The sequence below is a fragment of the Chelonoidis abingdonii genome, chromosome 12 (assembly GCF_003597395.2).
Source record: "Chelonoidis abingdonii isolate Lonesome George chromosome 12, CheloAbing_2.0, whole genome shotgun sequence".
In the NCBI taxonomy this organism is placed as follows: domain Eukaryota; kingdom Metazoa; phylum Chordata; order Testudines; family Testudinidae; genus Chelonoidis; species Chelonoidis abingdonii.
Window position 1 is genome coordinate 353,466 of NC_133780.1, and position 12,281 is coordinate 365,746.

General features: G+C 57.7%; 1 protein-coding gene across 2 annotated transcripts in view; it reads left to right on the forward strand.

Moving 5' to 3' along the window:
• COL11A2 (collagen type XI alpha 2 chain) overlaps nt 1-7,390 on the forward strand; it is a 49,493-nt gene extending 42,103 nt beyond the window's left edge. Inside the window, exons 56-59 of one of the 2 annotated variants that reach the window (XM_032788374.2) lie at nt 405-517; nt 869-937; nt 2,191-2,424; nt 6,634-7,390. In XM_032788374.2, the coding sequence (XP_032644265.2) occupies nt 405-517; nt 869-937; nt 2,191-2,424; nt 6,634-6,780 (563 nt within the window). In that variant the 3' untranslated portion in view covers nt 6,781-7,390. The remainder of the gene's footprint in view (nt 1-404; nt 518-868; nt 938-2,190; nt 2,425-6,633) is intronic. The other variant, XM_075071529.1, reaches the window with a different exon arrangement.
• Nucleotides 7,391-12,281: the final 4,891 nt, after the last annotated feature.

Sequence of the window (12,281 nt, forward strand, 5' to 3'; positions counted from 1 at the left end):
GCGCTAGGGGCTGGGCTGCAGGGGACGGGGGCAGCAGGGGGCTCTGCCCGGGCAGTCAGGGCTCCCCATTGCCCCAGGGTGGCGCTAGGGGCTGCAGGGAGCGGGGTGGGGGCAGCAGGGGGCTCTGCCCGGGCAGTCAGGGCTCCCCATTGCCCCAGGGTGGCGCTAGGGGCTGCAGAGAGCGGGGTGGGGGCAGCAGGGGGCTCTGCCTGGGCAGTCATGGCTCCCCATTGCCCCAGGGCAGCGCTAGGGGCTGGGCTGCAGGGCATGGGGGGGCAGCAGGGGGCTCTCCCCGGACAGTCAGAGCTGTCCCTGGGTAGCGCTAGGGGGCCATGCTGCTGGGGTGGCTCCGGGCTGGGGGGATCGAAGAGGATTCTTTGTGCACTGACCCTCCCCGCCCCCAGGTGAGTACTGGATTGACCCCAATGAGGGCTGCTCCCGGGACTCCTTCAAGGTGCACTGCGACTTCACGGCTGGGGGGGAGACCTGCCTCTTCCCCACCAAAGAGACGCAGAAGGTGAGTGTGATGGGGGGGCTAGGGGCCAGGACTGCTGGGTTCTATCTCAGCTCTGGGAGGGGAGTCGGGGCTGGTGGGTTAGAGCAGTGGAGCTGGGGGCCAGGACTCCTGAGTTCTCTCCCCGGCTCTGGAAGGAAGTGGAGGTTGGTGGGTTAGAGCGGGGGTGGGTCTGGGAGCCAGGACTCCTGGGTTCTTTCCTGTTATAACAGCCCCAAGCCGCTGCTGTCTGGTTTTGGCACTAGAGCAGCTGTGGTGGCTTAAGGGAGCCCCGGCTCCCAGCCAGGGTCAGTGCATGTGGGGCACCTCCAGGTGCCGCCCCCCAAGCCTGTCTCTCTTGGTCTCCCCCGCCAGGTCCAGATGTCTGCCTGGCAGGAGGAGAAGCCGCCGCGCTGGTTCAGCCAGTTCCGGGAAGGAAGGAAGGTGAGAGCCAGGCCCGGCGGCCGGTGGGAGTGTCCTGGGCTCGGTGACACCACCAGGGTCACCCCGGCAGCTGTCCTGGTCCCGGGATCCTGCACCCTGATAATACAGCTCACGCCCCCCATACACAGCCCTGGCACCTCTGAATGAGCCCCAGAGACAGGCCCCACCTGAGCATGTGTATGTGTGTGTGCAGATACCTCCTGTGCCCCCCCGGCTCCAGCACTGACCCCCCGCTGACACCAGCGGTCTGCAGGGCGGTCTCCAGTGACCGCACCCCCCTCCAGCTAACGTTTGTCTGTCCAGCCTTCGAACTCCTCTGTCATTCATGCCCCCCAGGAATCCCCCTCCCTGTTTCTCTCTGGCCCCAGACTCTCCTCGACTGATCCATCCATTCACCCGTTCTGTTACCGAAATATCGGTCTGCCTAGCTGAGAGCCAATAACAGCCTGACAGGGATAAGGAAAAGATGCTTTATTCTGCAGAAGAAAGGAGAGCCCTGTACCTTGGTACAAAAGACTCTGTCTCATACAAATTTCACAAGCCTTTTATACACGTTTAGACAAAGACCCTTGCGTGTTAACACTTGATTGGTAGGTGTCAAACCCCGCACTTTTGTTGTCTGGTTAGTACAAACTGGTTTGGAGCAAGTTTTCTTGGCTTTGAGGCAGAAGAGAAAAGACAGTTCAAAAGTTCAGGCCACTGTGTCCGTGAGGCTTCTGCTTCTGCTGGCCGCTTGTAAGCTATTAAGGGGGGCGACCTTAACTGTCACACCTAGACCCACCTGGAACCTTGTCTGCCCGGCTAGTCGCCCATCTAATGTCTGTCCAGCCCCGAGTCCCTCTGTCTGCGGCATGGCAGATCCACACCAGAGAAACCCGTCTGTGGCTCTGTCCATGCCCCTTAGGGTGACCAGACAGCAAGTGTGAAAAATCAGGACAGGGGTAGGGGGTAATAGGAGCCTATATAAGAAAAAGACCCAAAATTCGGGACTGTCCCTATAAAAGCAGGACATCTGGTCACCCTAATGTCCCTGTCCTTGGAGCTGTCCATCCCCTGTCATCCGCTCTGCCCATCCGTCTGTCTCCGTCTCTGTCCATCTCTCTCCCTGCCTCTGGTGCCCTTCACCACAGAGCACAGACTCTGATCCCCACTGAGTGCCCCCCGGGCAGGGGCTCCCCATGCCTTGCCCCGAGTGGGGAATGCGGGGGGTGGCCACCACATGCATCTCCCCCTAACGTGTCCCTGCCCCCCAGTTCTTGTACATGGACGCGGACGGGCGCCCGGTGGGTGCGGTGCAGCTCACCTTCCTGCGGCTACTCAGCGTGGCCGCCCGGCAGAACTTCACCTACCACTGCCAGCGCTCGGTGGCCTGGCGCAGTGCTGCCTCCGGGGGCCACCAGCGCGCCCTCCGCCTTCGGGGCGCCAACAAGGAGGACATGAGCTACGACAACAGCCCCTACATCACGGCCCTCACCGACGGCTGCGCGGTGAGCGGGGCCGGGGCGGGGAGCCAGGGGAGGGACAGGCTGGGATAGGGGGGTGAAGGGTGAGACGAGAGCATGTGGAGGTCTGGGGAGGGACAGATATACTGGATGGAGGCTCTAGGAGGGAGGGATGTGTGACGCACCCCACAGTGCGTTACAGAAATATGCTTATGAATGTAAATATGACATAACTGGGATACGTTTATGCTACATAGGCCATGTCACAGATCTTTGCACAGGTTACGTTCTACTGAATGTTTTCATCTTATTCGTATTCATGTATCATTTTTATATCGGAAGTTATGAGCGTTGGCTCGATGCTTCTATTTCAAGTGTTTGCTGTAGGAAGCACCTAAGGCAGATGTGATCAGCGAAGTGTGAGGGGGTTATTGAAGTAGATGGAAGTACTTGGTGAACAATGGGCCTTGACAGACGCCAGTCCACATCTGAGCTTTCCTGGGAACGTTCCTGGAGAGAACTGAGTCATGCAGGGACATGTGACTTGCCCATGTGACTCCAAAACTCCAGCTTGTAGAGGGGATTCTACACAGGGGGAGGGAGGGGTTTAGACCCACAAGGAGAAACTATGTAAAGCCTTGGGAGACCCCCCTCCATTTAGTCTTCAGCTGGCTCCACCCCCCAGGATACCTGAAAGAAACTGGAACAAAGGACAGTAACGACCACAACCCATCACAGTGGCGTCACGAACAGGATCCGAACCTGTGCGGGGAAACCCCATTGGATTTCAAACACTGTGATGGGCTGGATCACAGAACCCCCCTTGGGAACTGCCACCTGATGTGCTCAGACTACCTCTGAGCCTGTTTTCCCTGCCAACTTGGGGGTTCAGTGCCCTGCCTGGTTGCTCCAGACATGCTAGCCTACTGCAAACCCAGACCCAAGTCTGAATCACGTCCCCCAAAAGCTGCAGGCTGAACTGAAAACAGCTTAAGAAGTGCTCCTGTCTTCAACACTCGGACCACTTCCAATGGGGTCAAAACCTCAAATAAATCCGTTTTACCCTGTATAAAGCTTATACAGGGTAAACTTGTAAATTGTTCGCCCTGTATAACACAGATAGAGAGAGATGCACAGCTGTGTCCCCCCGCCCCAGGTGTTAATACATACTCTGGGTCAATTAATAAGTAAAACATGATTTTATTAAATACAGAAAGTCGGATTTAAGTGGTTCCAAGTAGTAGCAGACAGAACACAGTGAATTACCAAGCAAAATAAAATAAAACATGCAAGTCTAAGCCTAATACAGTCAGAAAGTGAACACAGATAAAATCTCACCCGCAGAGAGGTTCCAATAAGCTTCTGTCACAGACTGGAGACGCCTTCCTAGTCTGGGCCCAACCCTTTCCCTGGTACAGTCCTTGTTCCAACTCAGGTGGTAGCTCGGGGATTTCTCATGACTGCAGCCCCCTTGGTCCTGTTCCTCCCCCTTATACACCTTTGTCCCTCTCTGGGTCCCCACCCCTCCTTCTCCATGGAAAAACACCAGGTGAAAGATGGATTCCAGTCAGGTGACATGATCACATGTCACTGCAAGACTTCATTGCCTACTTGCCAGCACACACCTATACAGGAAGACTTACAGGTAAAACACACTGATCTGCAGACAATTGTCCTGGTTCATGGGAGCCATCAAGATTCCAAACCACCATTAATGGCCCACACTTTGCATAATTACAATCGGCCCTCAGAGTTACATTTCAGATACAAGAGTGGTACATTCATACAAACACGATGATCACACTCAGTAGATTATCAGCTTTGTAACGATCCCTTACAAGAGACGTTTTGCATGAAGCATATTCCAGTTACATCATAGTCACACTCATTAGCATATTTCCATAAAATCATATGGAGTGCCCCGTCACAGGATGGATACCCGGGGATGGGTGAATAGACAGTTGCAGGGTTGAGGAGAGTGGATGGATACACTCGGAGGGAGGGATGGATGGACGGGGGATGGGAAGGGATGGATGGAGTGATGGATGGATACACTCAGAGGGAGGCTGGAAGGATGGATGGATACACTAGGAGGGAGGCTGGAAGGATGGAGGGATACACTTGGAGGGAGGGATGGATGGATGGGGGATGGGAAGGGATGGATGGAGCGATGGATGGATACACTAGGAGGGAGGCTGGAAGGATGGAGTGATGGATGGATACACTCAGAGGGAGGGATGAATGGAGCGATGGATGGATACACTAGGAGGGAGGGCTGGATGGACGGGATGGGAAGGGATGGATGGATGGACGGGGGATGGGGAGGGGTGGATGGATGGAGCGATGGATGCATACACTAGGAGGGAGGCTGGAAGGATGGAGGGAATCCTTCATCTGCGTCCCAGGTGGTATGGGTTACGTGTGTTTGCCTCTATGGAGTGCAGCTAAGGTGCACTCACCTAGAGGCGCAGAGCTGGCCCGATCTAAAGGATGTCCTTCAAAGAGGAGCAACCCCGACCTCAAGCTGTCCTGAGTGTGTATCCGATACTCCCACCATCCAGGTCCCCATCCGATTTCAGTGCTCTACCACTGGAGGCGGTGGCTGCTAAATTGTGTGTGCACATCCCAATCATCCGTGCCATAATAGCCGCTCTACTAAGCCTCTCCTTTTACCTCCTGAGACTTATTGTAGCTGCCATCCCCATCCTCATTACACCTAGAGCTTCACGAGGGAGGCCCTCCCTCCTAGATGGATGGAGGGCATGGTTGATTGTGATTATCCATCCACTCGCGATAACCTCAATCCCATGACACCACATCCCCTCGCCCTGGTCACATATCATCCACCTGTCTCATGCCTCCCACTCTTCAGGACCCTCCTCCGGGTAGTGATGTATCCATCCAGCTGGTCAAGTATGATTTCACTCCCTCCGGTCCCCCCTCCTTCAGTCCTAGGTGATGGTGTGAATTGTGTAGAGGGTAATCCATCCCATGCTGCTCGCCCGTCCACATCCCCCCTTGTCCAGGCCTACAGGCCGGCCTAGCCAATTGCGTGTTATCCATACATCGGGCGGCACGGGGACTCCATCCAAGCTTTGCCAGCCTCCCTCTTGAATATAGAGGTGTTGTGTAGGTGTCCATCCAATTTGCGGATACACTAGCGCTTCAATCGCTGTCAGGTGCGTCCGCGTCCTCTGGCTAAGATAGCAGATGGATTACCAAGGCAAAGTGTCCTCCTCCTCCTTCCCTCCCTCCTTCAGCCCGCTTCCTAAGTATCCATCCTCCTCCATCCTTCCAGGTCCCGCACGCCCCTCCTAGGGTGTATCGCATCGATTCCCTCATTCTCCCGACCCAGGCATGAGGCAGCCCATCCTCCTCAGTGTAGATTTGAATCCATTACTTAGGCAATCAGTCGCGTCGCCAGTCCACCTCGCGCGTCTGACCTCAGCTAGCTGAAAGGTAGGATATATGGATGGTAATGGAGATGATAACTATGGAGGGCTGAGTGGAGTCAAGAGATGAGGGATGGATGTTGACGCCACCCTAGAGAGGCGACGCTGAGGTATGGAGGCCGTCCAGGTCCAGTCCCCCTTTAGGTTGTATTGATACCCGTTCTACTAGCATCCGTCCGCAAGCTGCAAGGATGAGGGATGTGATGATTCCATAGGAGGGATGGAGGGAGTGATGGTGGATACGACTAGGAGGGAGCTGAAGCATGGGGGGAGGGATGATGGACACGGGGATGGGGAGGGGTGGAATTGTGGACGATGATGGATGGATACACTAGGAGGGAGGCTGGAAGGATGGAGGGATGGATGGATACACTAGGAGGAAGGCTGGAAGGATGGAGGGATGGATGGATACACTAGGAGGGAGGCTGAAAGGATGGGGAGGGATGGATGGATGGATACACTAGGAGGGAGGCTGGAAGGATGGAGGGATGGATGGATACACTAGAGGGAGACTGGAAGGATGGAGGGAAGGATGGAGGGATGGATGGATACACTAGGAGGGAGGCTGGAAGGATGGAGCGATGGATGGATACACTAGGAGCGGGGATGGAGGGATGGATGGATGGATAGACTAGGAGGGGGGATAGATGACCAGACAGTTGATGGGGACAGAGGACAGGAATAGAGGGCAGAGCCTGGGTCGCTGCGGCGAGAGAGGCCCCCCGGGGAAGCCCGTGGCAGGAACAGCCCCTGGAACCGCTGACCCCACGGCCTGACCCTCCCACCGTCCCTCCCTCTGCAGCGGCGGAAGGGCCTGGACAGGACAGTGCTGGAGGTGAACACGCCCCGCGTGGAGCAGCTCCCCCTGCTGGACGTGCACTTCACGGACTTTGGGGAGCCCAACCAGAAGTTTGGGTTCGAGGTGGGACCCGTCTGTTTCCTGGGCTAGGATCAACCCTGTGAGCCCTGCCCTGGTCCCTGAAGGAACGTCCTGGCCTGGCCCAGGCCCCACCACCCCCGAGCACCGAAGCTATGGGACCTACCAACCACCCGAGGGATGGACCTGCCATGACCACCCACAGCCACTGAGACCGATGCACCCGCCACTGGGACCAGGGACCGGAGAAAGACACCAAAGAGACGTCACCGCTTAGAGCCCTCCTGTATTTTAATGTGTAGAGAGAGGACAGTTACACCAACGCACTGGCTGGATCCCTCGGAGCCCCACAATCCTCCAGCCAGAGCTCCCACAATGCCCCAGCATCAGCCCTCATTGCCCGTGGGCCATATTCCCCAGAGTGTCTCAGGGCACACCCTCCATATCTCCCAGAGCTCCTCAGCTCTAACCCCAGACTGGAGCCACCCCGAAACGATGGACCCGGTCGCCCAATTGCAAAGCCATTAATGTCTAATGAACATTGTGAGCGAACCAGAGTTAATTAACGTCAGCAGGGCGGCCGGCTCCCCTGTGCCGGGCAGCATCGTGGATAGAGGACCTGGGTTAACCCCAGTGGGCTCCCATCCCCCCTCCCCGCAGTGCTGACACCTGTCACAGTGACAACGACCCTCATGCTTCAGGGCAGGTGCCGGCCTGCAGGGATGGGGTCAGGAGGAAACTTCCTCATGGAGGGCTCATGTGATTACCCTCCTGCAGGGTCCCTGCCCTTTCCACCCAGAGCAGCCACAGGCAGGAGGCCAGGCTAGATGGGCCCCTGGTCGGTCCAGGCTGGGGTTCCTCCGCCTCCTTCATCCCTATCAGGGGGCTCCAGTCCCCCTCCCCCGCCGCACTAATTCACATTTCTTCTTCCTTTGACATTAATCTCAGTGGGGTTCTCCGCTCCCCTCCCCCACCATGGTAATTAGTATTGATTTGTGAGGCTACAACCCCTCCCCCACTGGACTAATTAATATCAAAAGAGCAAAATGTATTAATTAATATCAGCGGGGTGCCCCCCTCCCCCGGTACTAATTAGTGTTAATTGACATGGGCAGGGCTCCATGGCCCTTCCCTGCCCTACACCTGCTCTGTCCCTTCCCTGCTGTATCAGTTAAAATAATGAACAAACCCTGTTAATTAACATCTCCCCAGGGCTCAGATTCCACCCCCTCTGGGTTGTTTGCAAGGGATCGTTGCTCTGGGTGTATTTTAAAAGCCTTCACCGACCTCCCCCCCGTGGAAGAGGCCGAGGAGCGAAGAGAAGGACGCTGGTTGGATTGTTTTATTTTAAATTAATTCTATTATTTAAGATGTGAAGACACACAGGGGTCTGGGCCCTGCCGCGGAGTTTCAGCCCAGCGCTCCGGCGACGCTGCCTGTCCTGCAGCTGGGGCCTGGGGGGGGATCCAATTGATTTTCTCAGGGCCGCCGGACACACGTTTCATGGGGCGACTGTCTTGGCTTTTCGGGGTTTGACAGGCAGCGGGCGCCCCCGGTGCTGAGCCGGCGGCTGGTGTAATGTTTGTAAGTAATGTTGGAAGTTATGCTGTAATATATCAGCTAGAATTTTGCTGCTTTTGGGGGTTGTTATTTTTGGTGTCCTGCCCCCTCAACTCCCTCGTCCCGCCCGGCCTCTCCCTGCTCGGGGCTTTTTCCATTGCTTTGTTTTCCTTCACCACCCAGGAAAATACAGACCAGGAACAAACCCACGTGTGGATTTGTGGCCCCCTGCAAGGCCGGCCCATGGCCTGCACCGGCCGCTGGCAGCTGGATTTTATCTCCGAGCCCAGCCCCGTTCACCGCCGCCTGGTGTGTCATGCAGCCAGTTACACGGGGGGCGAGTGCTTTGCCCCCATTTTGTGCCAGCCAATCCGGTGCGGAGCTGGAACGCTGAGGCCGGTTCTGGTCCCCCGGGGCTGAGCGATGAGCCCCAAAGGGCTGCTGGGCCGTGTGGGGGCTGGAGCTGACCTAGAGGAGGCTGGAGGAGCTCGGCTGCCAGGGGCTCCCATCGCTCTGTAGCCAAGGGGGGTAAACGCCTGGCCGGGGGACGAGCTGCTGCAGTTACAGGCCAAGGCCAGAGAACCAGTGAGGGGGACCCGGCTAGGAGCAGGCTGAGGCCGGCACGTAGCCCGTTTCCAGCCCCCAGCGGAGGGAGGGGCTGGCGCAGCCGCCCGCCGGCGCACAGTGGGAAAGAGACGTTCCTGAGTGTGGAGCAGGAGCCAGACACATCTGCGGCCGGGACGCTCCCATCGGGGCCTGGCGCAGGGATCCCGGAGACCCCGTCCCGCCCGGTGATGCATGGAAATGGCCACATGAGGGTGAATTGGGCCCAGCTACTCAGCGGTGTAAATCAGCAACGTGCCCCCTACGGCAATGCTGGTTTGCACCCAGGGAGGAGCTGCCCCAGAAGGATCCACCCTCAGCCTGGCCTCAGACAGAGCCATGCAGCTATTGCAGGACCCTGGTAATCCCCTGGGGGTGCAGGGGGGTGCCAGCTGGGGGGGAGGGGGTGCAGCTGCCTGGTGGGAGGACAGTGCCAGGTTTACAATGGTGCCAGTGGCCCCATGGAGCCGGGCCCATGCTCATAAGGAGCCCTTGTCTGCTCCGCTTGCACTGCGCCCTAAGGCCCCACTGGCTCCCCCACCCACCAAGGGCTCCTCTTCACCCCCTGGCCCCACCCCCCTGCATCTCTCTGCCCCCTGGCCAGACCCCAGTGCACCTCCGACTCTGGGCAGTCTCTGTTTCCCACCATCTGTGGGGCCCCACCTGTCTCCCCAGAGCTGAGCCGCCTGGGACTGGGGCAGAAGCCTGGCCAGTCTCGGCCAGTTGGGGGAGAGGGGGGTCCTGGGGAAGCCACAGGGTCCTGCACCCCCACTTCGTAGTCAGACGTGACTCTCAGTCAGTAACACAGGTTTATTCGATGACAGGAACACGCTCTAAAACAGAGCTTGTAGGTACAGAGAATGGGACCCCTCAGCTGGGTCCATTCTGGGGGGCAATGAGCCAGACCTCCAGGTCTGCACTTCACTCCTTGTCCCCAGGCAGCTCCAGACTAACCACCCCCTCCAGCCCCTCTTCTGAGCTTTGTCCCTTTCCCGATCCAGGGGGTCACCTGACCTCTTTGTTCTCCCCCACCTTTAGCATCCCCTTGCAGGGGGGGAAGGGCCTGGCCATTAGTTGCCAGGAGACAGAGTGTCGGCCATTTATGCACTGGCCCTTTGCTCTGCAATAATCTCAACCCCTAGGATGCCAAGGAGCCCCGATATCCGCGTGACGGTCCAGCCCTCGACTGGGCGCTGCTTGGCCCCCATCGCTAGGCGCTGCTGGAGTCTCAGCCGGCTCTGTGGTGCCAGGAGAGCCCCGGCTGGCGTCCCCCCATCCACAGCCCAGTGAGGGGGTTGCAAGGGGAGAGGACAGAGGGAATCGGGGCTGGTTGGTCCCCATGGGGCAGGGGAGGGTTCCCCACACTGAGACGGAGGCAGCGCCAGAGCCAGACGGGAGCTGGTAAATCTCTGGAGACCCCTGCCCGTGTTCGACCAATCACCTGGGGAGAATGTTGTCATTCCTGCCCCCCCCAGCCGTTCTCACCCCGGAAACTGAGGGGGGAGTTCTGCCTGAGATTAGTGCCGAGTGACCCCGGCTGGGGACCCCGCCGTGCATAGCCAGGCCCTACAGCACCTGGCGCTGCCCTGGGACCTGGCCTGCCACCACCAGAGCCCCCCATTGCTGGGTGGGTGTGTTACGGAGTCTGAGGGTTCCAGCCCTTCTCCCCTCTGCTTGGACCCCACAGTGACTTTTATCTGTTGTCCAATAAACAGAAGGTTTATTGGACAACAGGAACACAGGTTACAGCAGAGCTTGCAGGCACAGTCAGGAGTCCTCCATCGAGTCCTTCTGGGGGTTCAGGGTGCTTGGATCCCAGCTAGGATACCCTGAATTCCACCCCACAGCCCCAAACCCAAACTGTCCTGCCTCTGCCTTTCTCCCCGGCCGATCCTTTCTCCCCCTTCTCCTCCCCCACGAGCTCCCCCTTCCCCCTGCCGGCTCGGGTTACAGCTGAGCACTGTCCCTCACCTACAGACATCCCTGCTTTCCCGTTCCCACACAGACAGTCCCTACCTCACCAGCCACCGCTCCCCCTTTCGGAACTGAACTCAAGCGGGGTCACTCTGCCCAGTGACGGGGAAGTTCAGGCCTCTCCGGACAACGCGTCCGCTATCAGGGTTGGCACTTCCTTCACGTGACCACGTCCATGTCATTAGTCCTGCAGGAGCAGGTCACCTCAGGAAGTTGGCGTTGGCTCTTTCATTCTGGTGCACAGGTCAGGGCAAGAGTGGTCGGTGTACACGTTGTAAGTGTCGCCCAAATAGATATGGCTCTACGCTTCTAAGGCCCACACCAGGCCGGCATTCCTTCTCATTGGCCGGTATGTTCTTGCTCCCGAGGTAGCAGCTTTTGCTCAGAGTACAACGATGGGGGTGTCCTCTCCCCTTTTCATCCTCCTGCATAACCCGGCCCCTCAGTCCCGTGTCTTGAGGCTCGGTGAAAACCATAAGGGTTGTTCAAAATCTGGGTTTCGCCAGAACTGGGCCACTAACCAAGTCGCCTCCTTCAGCGCCCCGGAAAGCTCCTCCTGGCACTGCTCGGCTCCAATAGAATCACCTGTGTCTTGGCTTCCCCACTTTTGCAACAGTCTTTTAGTGTGGGCCGTAAACGCACTAAGTGGGGACACGAACCTTCGCTAGTACCGCCGCCATCCCAATTAAAGGCCTGGACCTGGCTTTTGGTTGGGAGCAGGCAGTCTCTGATCACTCCCACCTTGGCTGGCTTCCAGCTTTAGGCAGCGCACCCACCATGGCCAGGTAAGATACCGTCAGCCATCCCCACCTCTGCACCTTCCAGCCTTCACGTTAACCCAGCCTCCCGGATCGGTCCGAGGACTTGTGTAACCTGGACAAACTAGGTGCCTCCCAGTCTGGCTGAAGACGCAGATGTCGTCAATATAGGCCACGGCAAACCTCTCCATCCCCTCAGTTAGCTGAACTCCACCAGGCGCTAGAAGGAGCATTTAGTGCGACCGGTCGCTCCTGAGAGGCCAAGGGCAGGTCAAAAACTCGTAGAGCCCCAGAGGTGGTGATTAAAGGCCGATTTCAGCCTGGATGCCGATCGTGCTCCAGCGCAACCACCATAGCCCTTGGTTAAGATTCCATGGTGTGAGGATACCGACAGCCCTCCCCAGTCGTTGTCTAGAACTCGTGGCAGGCTCTGGGCATGGGTAGGCATCAGATATGGGTGATGGCATTTGAAGCTTTCGATAGCCCACAGAACGCGATTGACCCCTTTCTTGGGGACCGTCACATGGCGAGGCCCAAGGGCTGGAAACTGCTTGATAGCACCCAAAGCCAGCATGTTCCTGACCTCTCTGTTCCAGATCCTGGGCAGTTTTACCAGTGACCGAAAGTGGAGCATCTTATGTGGTGGGAAGTGACCCAGTCCCCACCCTGTGACAGTCA